Source organism: Nicotiana sylvestris, chromosome 4, assembly GCF_000393655.2.
Source record: "Nicotiana sylvestris chromosome 4, ASM39365v2, whole genome shotgun sequence".
In the NCBI taxonomy this organism is placed as follows: Eukaryota; Viridiplantae; Streptophyta; class Magnoliopsida; order Solanales; family Solanaceae; genus Nicotiana; species Nicotiana sylvestris.
Window position 1 is genome coordinate 181116178 of NC_091060.1, and position 23789 is coordinate 181139966.

At 39.5% G+C, this 23789-nt stretch overlaps 2 protein-coding genes across 6 annotated transcripts; one reads left to right on the forward strand and one right to left on the reverse strand.

Moving 5' to 3' along the window:
- The first annotated feature begins 13211 nt into the window (after positions 1-13211).
- LOC104244817 (protein PIN-LIKES 3-like) lies at positions 13212-19389 on the forward strand. 5 transcript variants are annotated; one of them, XM_070172456.1, is made up of 10 exons: positions 13212-13234; positions 13890-14077; positions 15122-15201; positions 15282-15406; positions 16305-16426; positions 16590-16826; positions 17691-17783; positions 18383-18483; positions 18830-19068; positions 19233-19389. In XM_070172456.1, the coding sequence occupies exons 2-10, from the start codon at positions 13943-13945 to the stop codon at positions 19355-19357; spliced, it is 1257 nt and encodes a 418-aa protein (XP_070028557.1). In that variant the 5' UTR covers positions 13212-13234; positions 13890-13942; the 3' UTR covers positions 19358-19389. The 5 variants fall into 5 exon arrangements, with proteins under 5 accessions (XP_070028557.1, XP_009798618.1, XP_070028556.1 ...); XM_009800316.2 differs by lacking the exon at positions 13212-13234 and adding an exon at positions 13329-13444; XM_070172455.1 differs by lacking the exon at positions 13212-13234 and adding an exon at positions 13341-13449.
- A 231-nt stretch (positions 19390-19620) lies between these two features.
- LOC104244816 (cell division control protein 2 homolog D) lies at positions 19621-21669 on the reverse strand. Its single transcript, XM_009800313.2, has 8 exons — positions 21374-21669; positions 20994-21135; positions 20845-20906; positions 20626-20737; positions 20453-20546; positions 20285-20354; positions 20064-20202; positions 19621-19971 (listed from the first exon to the last, which is right to left on the reverse strand). Exons 1-8 carry the CDS (start codon positions 21598-21600, stop codon positions 19879-19881), a joined length of 939 nt encoding a protein of 312 aa, XP_009798615.1. The 5' UTR covers positions 21601-21669; the 3' UTR covers positions 19621-19878.
- Between the last annotated feature and the right edge of the window lie 2120 nt (positions 21670-23789).

Consider the following 23789-nt stretch of genomic DNA (forward strand, 5'->3'; position numbering starts at 1 on the left):
ATCCCTGTCTGGTGGCCTGCTCTGCAGGTCTGCAGGAAAACATCGGGAAAATTCCTCATAACAAGAATAGAATCAATACTAGGAGTCTCTACACCGACATTCCTCACAAAGGCTAAGTATAAAAGACGCCCTTTCCCAACCATCCGCTGGGCCTTCAAGAACGAAATTACCCTACTGGGGACAAAATCAGTCGAACCTCGCCACTCAATTCGTGGCACACCCGGCATAACATAACAATCCAAAATAGCACGACACGGAGATAGCCAATCCATGCCCAATATCACATCAAAGTCCACTATACAAAGCAATAACATGTCCACTCGGGTCTCTAGACCCCCAATAATCACCACACATGATCGGTACACACGGTCCACAATAATAGTATTGCCCACCGTAGTAGATACACGAACAGATAAAACAAGAGACTCGCGGGGCGCATCCAAATAACAAGTAAAATATTATGACACATATGAAAAAGTGGAATCGGGATCAAATAACATAGAGGCATCTCTGTGGCAGACTGATACAATACCTGTAACCACATCATCTGAAGCAATAGTATCGGGTCTAGCTAGGAGTGCATAGAAACGGGCCTGACCACTACCTTATCGACCTCCCCCTCTGGGGCGACCCCTAGCTGACTGACCTCCACCCCTAGCTGGTTGGGTGGGTGGTGGTAAAGTAACTAGCGCTGAAACTGATGGCTGACTCCTCTGCTGAGACGAATCTCCAAGACGACGAGGACACTACCTCCAAATGTGGCCCAACTCTCCACACTCATAACAACTCCCTGGTGTTGGAGACGGGGAATGAAGGGAACCCCTAGCACCGGAATGACTAGCAGATGCACCTGGCATAGAAGAGCCCTGAACTGATGGAGCACGGGACGAACTTTGGGTTGGAAGGGCACTGAGTGATGAATGGACCTGATGAGAACAGTGAGAACCATGACCCGATGATGCCCCACGATAACCTGGGCGAGCTGATTGAGCATGTATGAATGGATGGCCTCTACCGTGCTGAAACCGACCTCTCGAAGAAGCACCACCATAACTACCATATCCCCGAGGCCTCTTGGCCTCCCTCTTATCTCGCTCCTGGCAACGAACAGACTCAATCTCGCGAGCAATGTCAACAACCTCCTCAAAAATAGCACCAGACACCCTCTCCCTGGTCATGAGAATACGAAGCGGATATGTAAGACCATCAACGAACCTCCTGATCCTCTATCTATCTATAGGAACTAACCAAATAGCATGATAAGCCAACTCCGAGAACCTTATCTCATACTGTGTCACAATCATATCTCCCTGACGCAACTGCTCGAACTGCCTGCACAACTCCTCTCGGCAAGATTGTGGCACATACTTCTCAAAAAAGAGAACGGAGAACTGCTGTCAGGTAAGAGGTGCTGTACCAATAGGCCTACACTTCTCATAAGCCTCCCACTAAGTGAAGGCAGCTCTAGAAAACTAAAAAGTAGTAAATGCGACCCTGCTGGTCTCCAGAATACTCGTTCTACGAAGAATCCTCTAATACTTGTCCAAGAAACCCTGGGCATTCTCGCCCTCTATACCATTGAAAGTCGGAGGCTGAAGCCTACCAAACCTCTCCAATATGCGATGCTCGTCCTCTGGCATAACATGAGCTACATAGTCTTGAACAGCTACAACCGGCTGGGCTGGAGGTGCCCCCGGTGTCTGAAGTCCCTGTACGACCTGCTCAGGTGTGTGAGCAGCGAGAGTCTGAGTGCCTCCCCCACCCGAGAAGTAGTTGCGGCTATAGTAACTGAGACCGCCTGAGATATTCCAATACATATTGATAGAATCTGGGCCAGGGCCTCCTAAAAAACTGGAATCACAATGCGCACAGCTGGTGCCTAAGATGGTGCTGCTGGAGCATCCACAACTGGGACCTGATCATGAATTGGGGTTGCTGGTGGATCTACATGTGCTGCCTTAGCTGCTGTGCGGGCTACACCCATGCCCCTACCACGACCTAGGCCTCTAGTGGCCCCAACTGGTGGTACTGGTGGTCGTCCATCCTGATCGGTAGCACGTGTCCTCACCATATGTGAGAGAATAGAATAACAAAAGTTTATTACTCGGATCAACAGATTCACATGACAAGAATTTCAAGAATATGAAGTTTTTTTAAAGGTTCTACAGCCTCCTGAGGATAAATACAGATGTCTCCGTACCGATCCACGAGACTCTACTAAACCTGCTCATGACTCGTGAGACCTATGTAACTTAGGCTCTGATACCAACTTGTCACGACCCTAAACCAGACCCGGTCGTGATGGAGCCTCTCGCGAAATAAGGCTAGCCGACAGAAACCCCTAAACCAATTAAGACAGTTATAATAATTCATTTTAAATCATAAATAAACTATAAATCCTAAAATAAAGAGTAGAATAGAACAATGCGAAAACAACACAGCCCGACATCGAGGTGTCACCAGTCATGAGCATCTAAATATCCGTCTAAGAGTATGAAAACACTACACAGTCTAGTACAAAGCTATTACAAAGGAAAGTAAAAGGTAGGAAAGAGAAGCACTAGGCTGCGAACGCTGGCAGCTACTAGTCAACTCCAAACAGCCTGCTAGAAAGCAATCAGCCCTCGCTAGCGTGACCGAGACTCCTAGATCTGCACACAGGGTGCAGGGAGTAACGTGAGTACGCCAACTTAGTAAGTAATAAAAGTAAAGGCAGCTAAGCGATAAGAAAACACGTAAAACACAGTAAAATGCTACAACGAGGCAGTATAAAAACCAGAACAATCCAATAAAACAGCAAACACTCGTAGAAACACCTTAGTTCAGTAAAAATCTCTTTAAAACATCTTTTAGCAGTTCAAACGAGTGAATCAAAACAAAGAGAAAAGATATAAACATAAATCAGCCCCTCGGGCAAAATACAATAGAACCAGCCCCTCGGGCTATCTTACAATCACTCGTATCAGCCCCTCGGGCAATAACATGGAACAACATCAGCCCCTTGGGCTATATCACATCTCACACTGGGTACTTGCGCTCACTGGGGGTTTGCAGCCTCCTTCTCCTTGGTCATCTCTGACCTACAGACACAGAGGGTATCTTCCAAAACTGCCGCTTCAGAAATAATAGTCGCCAGTTTATCGACATTCACACAAAACTCACCCTTGAACTCATTAATCTCCGTCGTTTTCATACCCAATTCAGTAGTCAAACTGGCCATCTTTGCTTGTAGGTCAGCATTCTCGGCCATCACCCCTCTACTTAAATTGAGCTCATCTTTCTTCACCTTAAGGGGAGCCTCGAGTTCACTGTTGCGGGCGACGGCCTTCATAAGGTCCTCGTCTCGCTCCCTCAACTCCTCAACCTTGCGCGCCAATTAATCCTCCCTCTGTTTAAGCCCTTCGCGGAACAGTTGGAAGTCAGGATCCTGATTGTAGATGTCGGCCATCGCACGATGTTTGGTGCGATATTCTTGATATTTAGAAGACAACTTCCCATAGATGGCCATCCTCTTCCTTTCCTGGCGTTCGCGCTCAATCTCCATGATAAGGATCTAGCACAACAAGAAAAAAAAGAGTTAAAACAAAAAGACAGGTCGATAATAACAACGCAAACCCAACGACGAAAAGGAAGAGAAAGACATCTACCCGCAAGGCCATGCCGGCGATGTTCCGAGACAACTCCATGTCGTTATCGCTCTAAGTGCCTCGCTCTCAGGGGCAACACATAAAGGGGCTAAAGAAAACGCCACCTAATCACAGTTCGGCAACAAGTTGTAGTCCCTAGGGACAACTATATCCCGATCAGAACCCTCCACTCTGACCTCCACATGAGTATGGCGTTCTAAAAACTCACGAACATCCTCCGGGTCGACATCCGAACCCGAGCCTTCACTCTCGACGCGTAGGCCCCCTCAAACGTTTGACGATGCGCCGCCCTCAGCAGAGTGCACAGAACCACCACCTAGGTAAACCCCTTCTATTTGAGGAGACCTCCAGGTCAAGGTGGCGTCGGCCACAAACGTAGGCACAGGCACCATCCGCGACGCACCCGTCCTACTTTTACCAGTGTCCACGGACACATCCTTCCCAAGATCCACCCTCATCCTTTTCCTCAGTAACGACTCATCCCCATTAAAGGATTCGTGCACACGGTGATGGATCGGTACGGAAGAGGTCTCTTCCCTCACGACCATATCGCATGAAGGATCTCCCACATGTATCGGTTGAGCACGACCCTCTCGTACGAACTCACTCAAAGTAAATTGTACTCATGCAGTAGCGATAACCTGTCGAAATGCAGGGATTGGGGCCCTCCGCCTAGAAGCTTCTCGACCTGTCATCGTAAAAAGTCATATCAATAGACAACGGTATATAGTCAAGGAGTGGTACAGGGGAAGACACTTACTAGATGAAACTCTCGGCCCAAAGAGTTTAATGAAAGCGGGCCAATCTTGAGTCTCCGCTGCATGGGGTAGCAGGCGGGCTACCCAATCCCTTATACCTGCAATAGGGTGGGGTGGACGCCTCATAGCTGCAAACGAGAAACAAACAAACACTAAGGTGAATGAAGAAGAAAAGAAAGAGTAAAACAAGTGGCGACACTTACGATTCTCGTTCCATCGCTCTGGGAACCCAACAGGGCCAGACACGATGTGTTCGGTTCTGACAAAGAAGTACTTGTGCCAAAATTTGCGATTCGCTCGGTCGTCGGTCCCAACCACCGGCACTTTCGTCCCACGGTGCCTAAAATGCACCATAGTACCCTTATGAAAGTTGGGCGAAAACAAGTGCAGAAGGTGGTGAATGATAACCTCGCACCCCGCCAACTCCACGTATTTCGTTAATAGTATGAGTATTTTAAGCGTGTACGGGAAAAGTTGCGCCGGGCAAACCTGATAGAATCAACAGAATTCTTCGGCTAACGGGAGAAGGGAGAAGGAATGACTGATCACGAAAGGGTACTCATAAAAAGCACAGTACCCAGGCCTATGAACTTCCACGAAGTCCCTTCCGCTGGAACCATATCAACATGAGTAGGGATGCTATATTTTGCACGGAGAGCATCGATATGAACTTGTTCAGTTTCAGAGAGCACGAGGATAGTAGTAGTAGTAGTAGGATCCTTAATAAAGTCGATTCGAGACATGAGGTGTCTCGGCAGCAACTCCTCAATGGTGGGAAAGTTGTCCCCCTCCACCATCTTGTCCTCACCGTCAGAGGGGAGCGCCATGGGAAACGAAGTAGCGTTAGAAACCCCTGTAGACACGTGATTTTTTACCCTCCCCGAGAATTTTCACATTTTTAACGTAAATATTTAATTTAGGTCTAACATAGCTATTTTGACTATTTTTACTTTATTTTCGTTGCAAAGGAAAAAAATTTTTACAAAAAATATATATATAAATTTTAGTTTATGTATTTCTCATAAACTTGAAAAAATACAAAAATTGCACTTTATTTTTGTACTTTATATAATTTCGAAAATTACCAAAAAATATAGTTCTATTAATGTTTTGTAGTCATTTTAATTTTTGAAAAAAATACAAAATATTACTTTATATTTTATCTTTATATAAAAAATGAAAATTACAAAAAAATAGTTTTATTAATATTTTGTAGCTATTTTAATCTTGAAAAAATATTAAAAAGATATAGATTTGTTTAAATATTAGTCTTATTTTGGTAGCTATTTTGCTTACATAGGATTAGTCGAACAACGTCGTGTTCTTATTCTCGGGTCCGGGCAAAAGAATAATATTTGGGTTTAAACTACCCGCTTTTAGGCCTAATTTTCGGACCTAGCCCATAATAATCCGAGTCCACCACACATGGGGGACACACGTGGGGAACACGGACAGAACACGACACACGGGGAACCCCACCACGCGTGGGGGACACAAGTCTTGAACCCCACCACGCATGGGGGTCCATTTTTCTTGGCAAAAGGGCTACAAATGCACGGACAAAGGGAGGAAAAAAGGGGGGATTTTGAAAAACAGATTTTGGAGGAAGATAGAAACGGACACTATTCATCTTCTTCTTCCTCAAAGAAGAAGAAGAAAACCCCTAGCGGAACCCTACCCAAACCAACCAGTCCCACGCCTTCACGACCACCATCAACCACCCTGTCTCCTCCCAAACTCCATCGCAACCAGTCCATCACCTTTCCCATCACCCTCCCATCGTGAAACCACCATTACTGCCCGTCGACCACCTGTTGAACCAACAAAACCCATAACCATCGTCCCATCTCCCCGATGCTCCCTCGTCGTCACTTTCCCGTCGAACCCCCTTAACTGGCCGGAAAAACCCAGTATCCCACTCCCTCACGTCCAAACAAAACCAGAAAAACCCTACCCATAAACCACTGCCACCAGCCCCTACTCCCTCACGTCCCAAAACGCCATAACCAGTCGCACCCCCTCAACGCCTAAAACACCAGCACAACAAACCACCGTGTCCAGCCTCCGTCAAGCAGCGACTGCTGCTGCTTTCCTGGCGTCGCGCTGCCCCGTCGACCCACCGCCGCTACCAGCTCAGTCCTCGACCACTGCCCAAAAGACCCCTCAAAAGAAACGAACGTCCAGGAACACACCGGGAAAAACCAGTAGCAGCCATGGTTCATGCTCAGTCTGTTCGTGTTCGAGTGTCTAGCGCGAGCTATTCCGTTTGAGTTGTGATGACTGTTTCCATGGTTTCCCGTTTGAAGTCCGTTCGAGTGCCGATGTGAGGTTCCAGTTCGTTGGTCTCGTTGCTTCATTTCGCCGACTATGGCTCTATTTCGGTTTGACGAATGAGTTGTAAACCCCCAGCAGTGTTTATCATTAGAGGTTCGTTTTCTAATCTTTGTTTGAGTTGCTATCGGTTCCTATCGAGTCCGAGCTTGAATACATGTTATGTTGAAGATCTTGTTTAAATCTGTCGAGTTTTAGTTTTGTGCTTACGTTATTGCTATCTCAAATTGGCATGCTAGACGAAAGTTGTACAAAAGTTTTCATGTTCGTGACTAGCTTGCCGAATTGGTAGTCGGATTGATTTAATAAGTTCTATCATAATTTTGTTAGTCATTATTCTGTTGTTTACCATACGGGTTAGTTCTAAATGTAAGTTCATGTTTAATTGTAATTCGTCAAGCTTGAGATACTCTTTATTAGCCGCGTATCCTACTAGCTTCCATTGTTCGAACAAAGTAGAAAATTATAGTCATGCTAAGATTATCCTTTTAATTAAATGAGATGAGCCTCGCCGGATAGATACAGAAATGGCGGGGCCCTCGTTAAATGTATGTATTGAATACTTAGATTCCGGGACGGTCCGTTTAGCAAATGTCACAGCCCTCACCCAAAATAAGAATACGCTAGTCGCTTCAGGCGCGCATTTAATAATGTTATCTCCTTAAACTCGGGTGCACATTTATGTGACCCAAATCCAAATCTCAATGGAATCGAAATGTGTCTCTAATCACGGGTACATTGATTGTGGCGTGGTCTGAGATGCATTTCCATGACGTTGCAAATTCCTTTTTAATAATGAATGAGATGAGCCTCGACAAACAAAAATGCACAAGGTGCGGGGCTCTCTAAATGTATATATATTAAAATACTTAGAATTCGGGACAGGCCGTTTAGCGAATTTTATGGCCTTCCCCAAAATAACAATACGCTAGTTGCTTAAAGCGCGCCTTTAATAATTTATTTTCCTTAACTCGGGTGCACATTTATGTGACCCAAATCCAAACCTCAACCGAGTCGAGATATGTCAAACAACCACGGGTGCATTGATGTAACGTGGTTCGAGATATGTTTCCACGACGTTGCAATTCTCGTAAAATAATAACAATAGTTGATAAAGCGGTTAAAAGTTAAAATTTGCACATAAGTTCATACTTGCATAAAATCAGATAATCAAGCCGAATATGACAGTAGAGCGACCGTGCTAGAACCACGGAACTCGGGAATGCCTAACACCTTCTCCCGGGTTAACTGAATTCCTTATCCGGATTACTGGTACGCAGACTGTAATATGGAGTCATTATTTTCCTCGATTCGGGATTAAAATTGGTGACTTGGGACACCCTAAATCTCTCAAGTGGCGACTCTGAAATAAATAAACAAATCCCGTTTCGATTGTCCTTTAATTGGAAAAAACTCCCTTGTACCCTCCCGGGTACGGAAAAAGGAGGTGTGACAACCCCCTCACGAGATCGATGTGTTCTAGGCATCTCTTCGGTAGAAAAAGTGTTAAAATAATAGAGAAAGCTATGAACGAAGAATGGGAGAAGAAGCAGAAAAATCGTTGAAGCAAACACGGGAGGGATGAGAAAGAATAACCAGAGACGAAATGGCCAAGAGTTTTTGAAAAAACAAACCCTCCACCTATTTATAGGATTGGGTGGCGCTATAATCGAAGTGGAAGGCTGCAGAATGGCACCGAAATCGAACGACAAGCCCTCAACCCCTGTCTCGAAAACACGCATAATGATGACGCACGTGGAAATGACGTTATTTCCCGATAAGATACACCATCCAGGGTCTTGTTAAGCATGTTAACCTCCCATTGTTGGCCAAGCCATAACGCCTCATGAAACCAAATTTTTCTACAAGAGTGGGTGGTGTCCGCTTATCAAGGATGCACCAAGTTGCAACCTCGACAAGCGGAGGGATGGGTCCAAATTTGGATGACCACGGCTATTGACGAATATGACAAAAGACGAGGTCTTCATAGCTCGACGTCCTGTGGAGGACGATAGATAGTGAATAGAGGACGTAAGACTTTTACAGTAGTGTAGGCCCAACAGGGGGCACTAGGAATATACTTTCGAATATTCTCTATGATATGTCTTTGAGGGTTCAGGAGGGGGTTGTCCCTTATATATAGCGGGAAAAAAACCTTGTTAGGGGGACTTTTTGGCTCTTTTGGCTGAGAACACTGATTGTAATACCTTTCTACGTAAAAGATTGGCATTCTCAACGTTCTATCACTCATTTTTGCAAGATCAAAAAATATTATCCATTGTGTTCATCTTTTATACCTTTTGTTCTAGAGTTTATTATACTTAACTAAAATTTACCTCTTCATTCTCTTTAATTGATTTATTCAAAAAGGTTCCAACATCTTTTGAGTCAAACAAAAAGGTAGATGAAATTTGGGGGAGATAAGCATTAAATTAAATGATACCCATTCTAATGTATGAATCCTTGAAAATTGTATCTACACATCAAGTTGTGTTTGCTGTTAATAGTAGTTGTTGATTTTGGTTGAGCTTCATATATTTTGTAGGAGTGGTGTCCATTTTGAAAGACTGATATACCTTTCAAAAGGTGGTGGCCATTATTTAGAAGCGGAGACATGATTTAAGTTAGGCAACATGGCCTAGTGGCCACTTAAACTTGCACCAGTTTGCAAACCAGATACATAAATTTTCGTTTTTTTATTTGAATACTCCAATTTGACGGAATGAGTACTAATAGTGTGTATATCAATTGCGCTAATATATACAACACGTCATATGCTGGACTATTTATTACTTGACATGTGTTTTTTGTGGATCCCGTTTCTAAATACAAAATCAGTAAAAAAGAAGTTACAAATGCAAAAAAGAAAGGCAAAATACCTTAAACCACCCCTAAACTTGGCTCAGATTATTAGTATCCTCCCCGAACTATACCCGGTCTTAATTATCCCCCTCAACTTGACCTTTTGAGAATCATTACCTCCTAGACGCTGATATGGCAAAAAGTGTGGGTGCACTCGCCTGCTACGTGGATTTTTCTGTATATGTGATATTTTTTTGAAAAATAAAATATATTTTTACCTTTTTAAGAATATTGTTTTATTAGATAATTTTTTTTTCGAATATAATTTATAATAAAACTTGGATAGAACTATATTATTTAGGCTAATATTTTTATTTGGCCAAAAATAATAAAGTTTTAGTTAATATTTTTTGGAATTTGACCTGAAAATAAAAATTTATACAATTGAAATAAATAGTCAAGGCATCTAAAAAGTTATAAAAGATACATAGTTTGAAATTAATTATTTTGGTTATAATTTTTTATATAGCTCTAAATTACGGTGCTCTAAATATATATATATATTATAAATTTTACCTAAAAAAGTAAAAATACATAGTTGAAATAAATAGTCAATGCATCAAAAGAAGAAATAAAAAGAGTGTACAATTTCAAGAAATAAAACGAATCACTTGCATTTTACAGCAATTGTACACTCTTTTTTTTTTCTTCTTTTGATGCAATGACTATTTATTTCAACTGTGTATTTTTACATTTTTAGGTAAAATATGTAAAAAAAATATTTTTAGAGCACTGTAATTTAGAGCTATATAAAAAATTATAGCCAAAATAATTAATTTCAAACTATGTATTTTTTATAATTTTTTTAGATGACTTGACTATTTATTTCAATTGTATAAATCTTTATTTTCCGGTCAAATTCAAAAAAGATTTAACTACAACTTTATTACTTTTGGCAGAATAAAAATATTTAACCTAAATAATGTAGTTCTATCCAAGTTTTATTATAAACTATATTCGAAAAAAAATCTTAAAAAGTAATATTCTTAAAAAGGTAAAAATATATTTTATTTTTCAAAAAAAAAAAATGTCACATTACAGAAAAATTCACGTGGCAGGTGAGTGCACCCATGCTTTTTGTCACATCAGTATCTAGGGGTAATGTCTCTCAAAAGGCGAAGTTGAGGGGGATAATTAAGACCGGGCATAGTTCGGAGAGGATACTAATAATTTGAGCCAAGTTTAGGGGTGATTTAGGACTCATTTGTTTTTTTTAAGATTAAGACATCTGAATCTGAATACACATCTGAATATCAAGATGTGTATTAAGATTAACACATCTGAATCTGAATATCTGAATATATTAAGATGTGTATTAAGATTTGAATAGAAATAACTAAGACTCTTTGATTTTTAACACCTGAATGTATAAAATTTATCTTTATTTGAAAATTAATAAACATAAAATTCAAATGAAATACTAACTAATCTAATATTGTGTCAATAAAATATATAGTTTTTTAAAATACGATAGATGTTGGTGGTGATGGCTAACTGGTGAATGCTGACTAGAGACGGTTGTTGGTGGTAGTTTTGGTTGATGATGGTGGTTCATGCTAGTAGCTAGTAGTGATTGGTAGTTGTGGCGATTATGATTGAGGATGGTGGTAGTGGGTGGTGATAGTTAATAATGACGGGTGATAGTAGTAGTTGTGACTGAGGAAGGTGGTGGGTGGATGGTGGTAGGTTATAATGATGGGCAATGCCGGCTGTGGTTGTTGATAGTGATGAGGTGATTAGTTGTGGTAGTTGAAGTGGATGAGTGTTGATTGTGGGTAAGAATGATATATGATAGTCGGAATGGTGAGGATAGTGGGTGGTGATGGTCGATAATGGTGGCGACTATGATTGAGGATGATGGTGGTGGTTGAGTATGGTGGTGGTGGTGGCATGGTGGTAGTTGATAATGGTAGGCGGTGGCGACAGTTAATAATGAATATGTAATAGCATCTTAATGAATTTAAGTCTCTATTATAAATCTTAATCATACAGACCTATTCAGACCCAATAAGTGGTTGTGAAGTAAAAAAAAAATATACTTAATGATTAAGATCTAAATAATTAAGATTTAGACTTTAAAAACAAACGGACTTAATATCTGAGATCTAAATGATTAAGATTCAGACCTCCATTAAGTGCAAACAAATGAGTCCTTAAAGTATTTTGCCAAAAAGAAATAAACCTACTACTTTTGTTATAATGAGTTATATGGTCAAATCCATGAACTCATTATTTTTTTAAAATTAAACCTACTATTTATTATAATTTTAATGAATTTTTACGCATAAAATTATTTCAGCGTTGAAAATGGTGAATTCAGTTGGACCCGACGATGCAGCTCTTTATAAGCCCCTGCCCACTGGCGGCTAATGAAGGAGAAACCAATAAAAAAACGAAAAAGGAAAAAGGTGGCGGCCAGGCAGTAAGCAAAAGATATTGTTCTTTTTTTTTCATGATGAAGGATTTAGTCATATATAGTGCAAACAAATACAGCGCTATGTACATGCATGGTACTATCCGACATTGTTGAAGTCGAAATTTCGCTTTTATTTTCTATTGGCAGAAAAACATGGAGCAATTTACAATATCAGTCAAATGGAAATGCACAAGAAAAAGAAAACACGCATCTATCCATGATTATAAACGACTGGTTGAAGCTGGAGGAACGAATTGTGGGGTCCTCGTTGATGACGTGACTAATATCAACTACGTACTGTACTTTATTAGTAAAGTAATTAAACAGAGCTAGTTTGATGACCCGCCACCTCCACTTCCAACCAAGAGGTTGTGAGTTCGAGTCTCCCCAAGAGCAAAGTGGAAAGTTCTTGGAGGGAAGGATGCCGGGGGTCTATTTGGAAACAGCTTCTCTACCTCAGGGTAGGGGTAAGGTCTGCGTACACATTACCCTCCCCAAACCCCACTAAGTGGAATTATACTGGGTTGTTGTTGTTGTTGTTGTAGTTTTGATGACCCGCCATGTCATCATGCCACATAGGCGCCATTTGACATATATTAATGCCATGTGGAAGCTTATATAAGAAGAAGACTAGCATTTGTGAGAAGATTCTAGAGAGGTATGAACATTTTGCTAGGAAGAACCTAGATCCTTATGGATTTGCTAATAAAGTCCTTGGAATCTTCTAGGCTTGTAGAGAATTTTAGAGAAAGCCCTTATCTTGTAAATATTAAGGACTTGTATAATAATTAATATTTACATACTAGTCCCTAGGAGACTAGTATATAAAGAGAGTCATTCATTTGTAATTCATTAACCAAGCAAAACAATCAAATTTTCTCTAATACAAAAGCTTCCTTTGGCAATTCTCCTTAGCGATCTTGAGTGTAGTAAGACTGAGCGATCTTGAGTATAGTAAGACTGACTTGTGTACTTAGTTTAAGATTAAGGACGTGACACAGTAGAAGCAAAATCGAGCACAACTATATATTTGCTTCATGTGTTAGTTGTCTGCTTCCGATTCTAAGGCCAATAATAAAGAAGCTTAACTCAAATTCACTATTTATCATTTAATTTCTCATATATACCTGATATAGCAATTCTATTGCTAAATTCAGCACTATCGCACCGCCATCGTCAGCTCCAATAAGTGGTGCCAAAAGCTCATTAGTAACATACACGTATGCGTAATGCATGCGGCGTTGTGCATTTATTTCATCTCTTCAACAGCTTCCCTTATTTGTCTCGTTTCAGAAACTACAGTCGTTTACTTGCACCTCCTTTCCACTTGTCGTATATATATCGTTCGAGTCTCCCCTAGAGCAAGGTGGGAAGTTCTTGGAGGGAATGCCGGGATCTATTTGGAAACAGTCTCTCTACCCTAGGGTAGGGTAAGGTCTGCGTAAACACTAACCTCCCCAGACCCCACTAAGTAGGATTATACTGGGTTGTTGTTGTATATATATTGTTTCTTCTATCCCTCTGCCGCTACCTAAATTTAACACTGAAAGAAAGGGAAAGAGGACAGTTGATGTTTTTGATTCACGAAATTTGACAAAGAACCTCGAGGTTGCTTTTCAAAATTGAATATTTTTTCTTTGGGTTTAGTTGTGTCTATTAAAATTTGCCTAATTATACCACCCATTCAGCACTAATTGGTTTCTTTTATCTTATAACTATGAAAAGGCGGCGACTTTACTGTTTCATTGCATTGGCTTTTTTATTTTTCTTTTCATTTTCACATGTGCCGTGTTAACTTTTGCTTTTTGTCCTGTTTTTTTAAATCATCCTCACAAGTGCGATCTTTTGCCTTTTTCTGTTGGTGTATGTTAATAGAATTGAGGTTCAATTGAAATACTCTGCCCGTAATTTCACAATTATCGACAAGGATGGGGCTTTTGGATCTCTTCATCGCTGCATCAATGCCGGTCCTTAAAGTGCTTTTGATTACGGCACTTGGATTAGTACTTGCTCTGGATCGTATCGATTTACTGGGAGAAGATGCAAGAAAGCATTTGAATAATGTGAGCTTAAATTTTCTTTGCCTTTCGCTATTCATCAATTTTTACTAAATGAGCGGTTAATTGCATTGGATAATAAGGAAAAAATATGTGGTAACCGTACGTGGTGTTTTAAAGTAGTTAATTCCATTGGATAATTTTAGTACAAGCTGCAGTATTATTGACACAATCTGCATGTGGCTGCGCCTTTGTTCTTTTTTGAAGGATAAACACCTATGTCATTTGTTTTTAACTTAATTTACTCCCTTTTCATAAATCTTTGGTCTTGCATCTACATTTTTTTGGTTAACCATGCATATCATCCGAGGGTTTTGGTTATTTCTTGCTGGTTTCTATATTTTAATTAGCTGAAACTGCAGCTGATTAATAACTGAATGTTGTTGGTGATATCTTCATGTTAACTTTTGATAACTTATTGCACATCACGTAGATAGAGTCTGATTTTTTGGATTTAAGTGAAGCTACAATGCTTTTGTGTGGGCTGAGATTCTGGTGAATTAGCACAACCTAGACTAATAGAATTTGCATGTTGATGAGGATTCCAAGGAATTTGATTAGGAGAGTATCTGAATAATTTTTGATCGAAAAAATTCATTGAAGTTACAAGATCTGGAGTCTGCAGTTTTTAACTTACAGAACAATAATTTGAAGAGTTCCAGAAGTAGTTTTAACTTTTTAGTGTACTCGGACACGATGAATACTTCTAAGAAAAAGCACTGTGTAGTTTCATATAGTCACTTGACAAGCAAAAAAAGGGGGACAACTATAGCTTTTGTACAGAGGTTCCAAATGTTCTTACTGATTGCACCAACTACATCGATATCTGCAAGTTCATAGGTAGAAGTGGGTCTTGTGTTATTTGTTCATTGTGTCAAGTCATAGACTATCTAAACTACCATTTACCTTTTCTCAATCGACTCCCCTGTCTAAGTGAAACCTTAGCCCAGACGGTAAGTGTCTTCTATTACTTTTTCTTTTTGTTAAAGAGCTAGCATTCATATGGTGTGCTAATTTGTTTTGTAATGCTGATGCACCTCCTGCAAGCAGATCGTCTTTTTTGTATTCAATCCAGCCCTTGTCTCCAGCAACTTAGCCAAAACGATCACATCTGAAAGCATGAAAAAATTGTGAGTTCTCATGTCCATTTAATTCACTTAACACTCTGTGCTTCAAAAAGTCTCTCCTATTCACGCTGTCACAATTGTAGGTGGTTCATGCCTATCAATATTCTCTTCACCTTTATTATTGGTTCAATTCTTGGTTGGGCAGTCATTCAAATTACAAGGCCTCCTCAACATCTACGTGGACTGGTTGTTGGCTGTTGTGCTGCAGGTATGTAGACCAGCAAGAACCTCAGTGATGAAGATAACTGTACATATCCTGCTAAAATAAAATCTTGAGATCTCAAATCCATTCAAAGTTAAGAAAATCTCTTTTGTACCGTATCAACTCAATTGATATCAATTTCCTCATCAAGGTTAAAGTAAATATACAACATAGTATGACTAGCCTAATGATAATGCCACTCTGCAATTCAGATAGGAATAAGTCTCTTGATATTTTATATGAATTGCTCTGTTTAAAAGGTGTGTTGGTTGGAGAGTTTGCTTCGGAAGTGATACCATTTTACTTTTTTAAGTAGAGAAAGGAATTGGAGATCATTCAAATTTCACCAGAGAGATGTTGGTGATGGAAGGCCAAGCATACCGATTATGTTTCGCATACCTGTAGAATCAACGTGATAGGCAAATAACTTTACCTCAGATCGAGACAGTAGGTAGATTATAGATGTCCCTGGTTCCTGTGCAATATATAATGTAGGTAGATTTTTTCTTTAGGCAAAAGTAAATTTTAAGTCCTGGTGAAATGAGAAATATTCAACAAATGGAAGTTACTCTGTATGTTTAAAAAAATGTTCCTGGTCACTGTGTTGATCTATCGGTGCATTTCAATGCTTTCTTCTGGTCAGATCATATTATTGAGTATTCAACGAAAAGGAAACGGCCATTGAGGTCTTGGAAATGTTGTTAATGGATTTTATAGGACATTCATAAGAACCTTCGAGTATCCCAGAACTAAAATAGAGCCAAAGGAAGAAATCAACTAGATTATTCCAAGTAACAAGTAATTCATGCAGAAATAGGATGATTAAAAGATGCAGCAGAGCTCTCTTGTACGATGAGTAGTATCCAAGTTATCTAAAATAATGATTTTTCCTTTGCACGGACAGGAAACTTGGGTAACATGCTTCTCATTATCATTCCAGCTGTTTGTAAAGAGAAGGGGAGCCCTTTTGGGGATCCTGGTATTTGTCACACATATGGAATGGGCTATGCTTCGCTTTCGATGGCGGTAAGTGTCTCTTAACTACTTTAGTTGTTTCACAAGGATTTTATTGCATGATTTGAAGGGTATCCCAACATTAAAATGACGACCATAATGCTTGTATAAACATGAATTCTCTTTTTGGCTGCAAGGAAAATCTAATGCTTTCCCGGTGACTGTTCTTTTTCAGGTAGGGGCGATTTACCTATGGTCTTATGTTTATAATATCGTGAGAATATCGTCAAGTAAGAGCTCAAAGGAAGTTGAGATTAACGATTCCTCCGCCAGTAGATCTCCGAGAGAAAGCTCTATATCACAACTTGGGACATCAACAGAATCACTACTTCCATCGAAGGCCTTCAATGGATCCGAGTCCCCACCTGAACAGCTTGAGCTTCCTTCCACTAGATTTGATCACAAAACTCAGGTTAATTATTGATCCACATTTCAATCTAGGATACTCCAAGCTATACAACTATTAAAGTCCTTTAACACTCCTTCTCCCCACCCTGCAGACATAGGAAAAAACTACTCCCTCCGTACCAATTTATGTGATGATGTTTGACTGGGCACGAAGTTGTGCCCAAGTTTAAGAAAGAAAAAAATACTTTTGGAACTTGTGATCTAAAATAAGCATATTTGTGTGGCTATGGATCATCTCATTAATTGTAAAATTGGAAGTTTAAAGTTAGATTGTTTCCATAATCGAAATGTTTCATTCTTTCTGGGACAAACTAAAAAAGAAGTACCATCACATAAATTGGGATGGAGGGGAGTAATTAGCAAGTGAGAGAAAAGATGTTACATAGGAAAACTGAGCTGATGCATATGGATAACATGAAAGAGAGGCCCTCTAGGACTGGTAAATGGAGATGGTGAAATAGGCTTAACCTTATAGCCAGAAGTTGTTGTGAAGGAGTCATCACATGAACTTTATGCAACATAAACATTCTGCGTTCTTCTGAGATTACACGGCATTTCTGCTGAGATTACGCTGTACTAGGTAACCTCGGTTTTGAGTTTTAGGTGATTCACTCTAGTCTCATGTTTGATTAGGTGTGTTCTAAGAGTGGATTCCAACTGAATTTCACTTTCACACATATCCAATCAAGATTTCACTTATTTTGTGTTGAAGTTTTCACATCAGTTAATTTGCTCGATGTTAAATTTTCACAAGACATGAAGATGCTCTCTATTTATGCACGTTTAATTTTCTTTCTCTAAGTTACTCTGCATCATAATAAACACAATCATGCATCAACTTTTACATTGGTGTTTGAATTTTTAACAGATGCAGCCTGGGACTAAATTTAAGCAGTACATGGAGATTATTTCAAGAAAGATCAACCTGAAGAGGTTATTAGCCCCTTCTACCACTGGAGCGGTACAATTTTATTGTTATTCCTTTTTCTGAACTTGTTTATATTGCACAATTCTCCTAATTCTACCTTAGCGCTTCTAATACGTTAGGCTAAAAGGAAGATATGCTGAAACTGTTTTGTCATGCAGTTTCTATTTTATCAATGACGTAAAACCTCAAACCATTTTTTAAGGAGTAATAGCAAGGCACGTCTTAAAACTGTCCCCCCTGAAAAATAGCTTTCTTAATTTTTTCTGTCTAGGAATTCTTCTTATGAGAGGTTGTATTTTATCAACCATTAATGCACTAGCACCTGGTTGTAATTTGTAGGGTGGTTTTCAATGTGTTCTAGGTTCTAAAAAACTCTAATTATGTAGCAGCATGAGCATCCATACACCTCATTGGAGTAGTTCATTGATATCATCTGTCAATAAGTGGTTCGGAAACCACAATGAGATGCATGAATTTAGGTTCTTTTCTTGGGATAAGCAGCCTACTTTATTTTAGCATTTTATAGATCTTAGCAGTCACAATATCTACTTGCTGAATAACTTTGCAAATTTGTGGGCTCACTGTCCAACTGTGCACCAGTTCACTGACAAGTGGTCAATTTTTTTTTACAGCTTGCAGGTTTTATAGTTGGACTTATACCTCAGATAAGAAAGCTGATGATTGGTGATGTAGCGCCTCTTCATGTGATCGAAGATACAGCTATTTTACTTGGGTATGACACATCTCCTAGTCTCTGTGACTAGACTACAACATTTGGTTCTTTTTTGAAAATAATGAGGAAATAAACTGCTATATCTTGGGAGTACCTGCATACGATGCAATGGCTTTAGAATGTCCTTACGCAGAGCCATATATGATATGGTTTCTAGCTGCAGATAGTAAAGTATACTGGATATGGCACAAGATCATATTTTACCGCATGGCTACATTAGATTGGAATAGTATGCAGTTGCTAGCTAATATCTAATAGTATTTGTGTCTACCAAGTTGTCAAAATGTACTGCTGCTTGGTCGCGCACTGAGTGTATAGCATCTTAGACTTGTTCAAATGATTGCAGGGATGGAGCCATCCCGCTTCTAACCCTGATCATGGGAGGTAACCTTTTGAAGGGTTTGACGGGTTCAGGAATTCAGAAATCCCTGCTGGTTGGCATTATTGGTGTCAGATATATTGCCCTGCCTCTGATTGGTATTGCTGTAGTCAAAGGAGCTATTCACTTGGGCTTGGTGCAACATGATCCTTTATATCAATTTGTTCTTCTACTTCAATTTGCACTTCCACCAGCAATGAACATTGGTATGTTAATTCAACTAGTTATACTCTGTTGAGCTCTTGTTGAAACTTTCGACTTGTTTCTTAACTTTTTTGTCTGAACACAGTTTCAGCATTAAATAGACGTCCTATCATATGATTAAGAAATTGCTAGATGGGATGACACAGTTTCTTGTTTCACTTGGCAGGCACCATAACACAGTTATTTGGAGCTGGTGAGAGCGAGTGTTCAGTAATTATGTTTTGGGCTTATGCATTGGCTTCAGTATCGCTTACTCTGTGGACTACATTCTTCATGTGGCTTGTAGCTTGACTTCATTTTTATATCAGACGTATTCAAGTTTACATGGCATGTCCAGTGTTCTATTTTGACGAAATCACAGACTCATAACAAACCAAAATTTGCAAAAACTTGAATTAAAAGTTTTAACCATGTTTTCGTAGTCATATTGTCATAATAACATCATTGGTGCGGAGAAGTGGAGAAGGCATTACAAGAATGCCTTCTCCACTTCTCCGCACCAATCAAAGAAGGGAAAAAATAGCAGGGACAGAGATTCTTAAACTTTGGAGATATTATGCAGCTAAAACATTTCAAGCAATTCGATAGCAAAATGTATCATTGCACATAATTGTGCTACATTGATCCAATTGATATAGAAAGACAAGATTTTTAGATGAAGCGTATCATACTAATTGATACTATTAAAAGATGCTTGAGGAAAGCAATAAAAGCTTGCGATGAGGAGTTAGATGGGTTTGTTGTTCTCGGCTGATGAGAATTTTGCAGTTAACAAGTTGGAACTTCAACAGATGGGGTCATGGTGCGGGACTTCAGAGAGGAGTTTTGTCCAGATCATCGAAATAGGGATGTTCCATAGCTTTCTTTGCTGAAATCCTCTTAGCTGGCTCATAATGCAACATCTCCTGCAAACACAAGTGTGCCAAACCATAAATCATGCGCTCATTCTAACAGGTTAATCAAGACAGTAAGTCCTCAAAATGTCAAACACACTTACAGATAGAAGGTGGAGCCCATCTTCATCTAGACCAGGGACAGCAGTTGAGAGTGGCTGGGGGTTCCATTGGGGGTATTCATGCCAGTTAACTAGCTTGCTCACCCCGGGCCAGAGTTCTTCATTAGGAGTACCTAGCAATCTGCAACCCAGTTATTATCAAGATTAGAATAGTGGAACAGGTGAGGAACAGTGCTCAAAGCAGGTGACTATTAGCTCCAAACCTGAAAATGTGAAGTAGTTGTTGCAGCTCAGAGTCTCCTGGGAAGAGGGCTTGTTTTGTGACCAGTTCAGCTGAGGTTAAAAGCAAACCACACTCCATGTTAGCATATTACACAACCCAAAAGGAAGAAAAGATCATTCGGAAGACAACGGATGAAAAGGAGTTTTACCAAATATACAACCAACAGACCACATGTCAACTGCTGTGGAGTAATGAGTAGCTCCAAGAAGAACCTCAGGGGCTCTATACCACAGGGTTAATATCTGCAGAAAAAGAAACATACAGGTTTAAAAAGACCATACATGAATGATGATAGCTGCTGCTACAGAATAGTAAAAATACCTCATGCGTATACTTCTTGATGGGCAGAGTATAAGCTCTGCCAAGTCCAAAATCTGCTAATTTGAGCACATTCGTCTTACGGTCCATCAGAAGATTGTGTGGTTTCAGATCCCTGCATTAACAAGTGTCCACAAATTGAATAGGTGACCAAACAAACCATGAACACTGCATTCTTATGATCGCTTGTATGAAACCAAAAGACAGCAGCAGTGATTATACCTGTGTAACACACCATGACCATGGCAGAAAGCAACTCCTTTGCACAGCTGGTACATCAAGCTCTGTTTCAAAGAGCCAGACTTATCAATTACTTGTTAAATTGCATAGTAATAAATGAGCCAGTAGCTACTACCGTTCGGACTACAAACCTTGACAGTTTTAGGGGGAATGTTTTCTCCATTTGCGCGGAAACTACGAATAAATTTCTTGACATCAGTATCCATGTACTCAAACACCAAGTATAGGACCGTCTTTCCTTCTTTGTTCTGGCCTTGTTTAACATCCATCAGTCTGATTTATATATTTATAGGACATCATATCAGAACACAAGATCCAGATATCAAACGTCAATAACAAATTACAAAACTAAAGTGAAAAGCGCAAATTAATTGAAATAGAGATGATGCCTAATCGCAGAGAAACGAATTTGCAAAAGAAATTTCAAGCGATTAAGTAAAACTAACAAACCCTAGGCAGAGAATAGAGAAATGGAGTAAGAAGAGAGAAATGCGAGTGAGGATATACATACTTGACAATGTGAGGATCCCTAGAAAGCATCCGCAGAAGAGAGATCTCGCGGAGAGTAGTAGGAGGGACACCTTCTTCGTCCTCATGAAGCCTCGTCTTCTTCAGTGCTACGATTTTGCCAGTAACCCTATCTCTCGCTCTGTACACCTTTCCGTAAGTACCTTCCCCTACCTTCTCAAGCTTCTCGAATGCCTCCATGGCCGATGCACTCTTTTTTACAGTCTCCATTTCTCTCAATCGCTCTCTGCTCTGTTTATGGTTTTTGAATTTTGTGTAAATGATTTCCTTTGACGGAGCGCCTCAATAGGCCTTTATATATTACAACATAACCGTCTTCTCGTCGCACAACGGCAGTATTTTTGAATTTCAAACGAGAGATTCACTTTCATTTCTAATTCCATTACTGCCCCTCTGTTTTTTCGAATCCCTCCTACTTTTTAGTTTTGCGAAAAGTTTTATTTTGTGTCTCATACAACTTACACTAATTGTATGAGGCTCTTTTTGTCTCACAAATTTGTGGACCCCAATCTTATACTTCTGGGTCCACAGAAATATGAGTCCACAAAACTATGAGACAAAAAAGTTGTCTCATACGCTAATATATTGGATTAGACAACCATTTTTCTCCTCTATTTTCCTTTTCGCATTTCTTCTTTTTTCTTTTTAAATTCATTTATTTTGCTGAACTAGTGATAATACACGTTAAAGGTGTCGTTTGGTATGCGTACTATATTATCCCAAGATTAAGAGCCCATTTGGATTGGCTTAAAAAATGGCTTTTAAACATAAGTGCTTAAAAGCACTTTTTGAGTGCCGGGGCTTATTTTATAAGTCCTTTATTATTTCACCAATTTAAAATAATAAAGGATTCAACAACATTTTTTTTTAAAAAATGTTATGGAACCAAAAAAGAAGTTAAAACAAAACAATGTATACAAAATATTAGAATGTATTAAACATTTACAAAGCTACAGTTGGCTTTACGTTTACAACTCAAAGAAATTGATAAAATTTTGGGGAATGGTAGCAGAAAGTTTGAAAACGGCCATTAGATGACACGGAATTTAATTAGTAAGCGAATGATAGTTTTGGGTTTAGAAAAAGTAAAAGGGATAATAAGGTAAATTACTTGGTCAAACATAAGGGGCTTATAAGCCAAAAAGCAATGCTTGTTTTGGGTGTTTTAGCTTAAAAGCATTTGGCTTAAAAGCGCTTTTATTATCTATCCAAACACTCAAATAAACCCAAAAGTGTTTTTAAGCTGGTTTGACCAGCTTTTAAGCCAATTCAAACACCCTCTGAGTCAGAGATTAGATTTATATAGTGTTTGGTTGGCGGTATAAATTATCTTAGGGCAAATTTATAACTCCAACCAAATACAGAATAAATTTAATCCCACATCTTATCCAAACTTATCCCACGTACCAAACTTTTGATACATCTTACTGGTTATTGACAAGTGAAACTCATCCCTGTCCGACAATAGTGCACTTTTATCACCAATCCATAAGTTGGATGTCCAGACTCACGTTAAGAAGTAAAAACAATGCTATTCCTTATAAAATGAGGCGGGATAAAAACGCATATCCTATTGGAAAAACTTACACACGCTTAAAATTTTTACCAAAACCACATTAAATTTACCATGATTAGGTGACATATTTAGTTGACATTATAGAAGTATGTATAAAAGTATGGAGTCTCTGATGAATTCTCTCCTCTTTTACTTTATTTTCGTCTTCCTGAGCCGAGGGTCTATCGGAAACAACCTCCCTGCCCCCTATCGAGGCAGGGGTAAAGTCTGCGTACATATTACCCTCCCCAGACCCCACTATGTGGAATTTTACTGGGTAGTAGTTGTTGTTGTTGTATAGAAGTATGTATAAAAGACACATTCCATGTATTTCTTGATTAGATGAAACACCCGGTGCGGTCAGTAATTTCCCTATCATGCTGGTTATTTGAAAAACAACCTGCATTTGTACTAGTAGAGCTAAAGTGCACAAGAGGAATGCGATTTCTTGCTTCCCTAAGTAACATCCTCTGTGTTAAGTCTTTGCATTAGAAACCCCAAGCCCCTACAAGCAGGCTTGAGTTGGGTAGCTTCATATTTCTCGACCAATCCTTCCTTATTTACATCTGTTAATTAATAATCGCGGGGCGAGAACAATATTAGCGTACCTGTCAACGCTGCAGAAGAATTGTTGAACTCACCACCAAAAGAATTGCCCCAAGACGAACTTTGAATCTCTTGGAAAACAAAGTTTAGTTTCACAAACTATATGTCTTTGTTCTTGTGTGTTTTTGCGAAAAGAAGAAGAGAAATCTTCACTGTTATGGAAGAAGGAAATAGATGGAAAAAGGAAGAGCAAGAACCCACCCTTTTGTTTTTCTTCTGTTCGTGTATTTCCTTTCAA

Excerpts from the sequence above, each read along its gene's own strand:
- LOC104244816 (XM_009800313.2), bottom strand. The coding sequence starts at position 21,600 with ATGGAGACTGTAAAAAAGAGTGCATCGGCCATGGAGGCATTCGAGAAG. Across the intron at positions 21,136-21,373 it reads AGGGATCCTCACATTGTCAA|ACTGATGGATGTTAAACAAG; the intron begins GTATGTATATCC and ends TATATAAATCAG. Across the intron at positions 20,907-20,993 it reads TTCCCCCTAAAACTGTCAAG|AGCTTGATGTACCAGCTGTG; the intron begins GTTTGTAGTCCG and ends TCTTTGAAACAG.
- LOC104244817 (XM_070172456.1), top strand. The coding sequence starts at position 13,943 with ATGGGGCTTTTGGATCTCTTCATCGCTGCATCAATGCCGGTCCTTAAA. Across the intron at positions 14,078-15,121 it reads CAAGAAAGCATTTGAATAAT|ATCGTCTTTTTTGTATTCAA; the intron begins GTGAGCTTAAAT and ends TCCTGCAAGCAG. Across the intron at positions 19,069-19,232 it reads TCCACCAGCAATGAACATTG|GCACCATAACACAGTTATTT; the intron begins GTATGTTAATTC and ends TTCACTTGGCAG.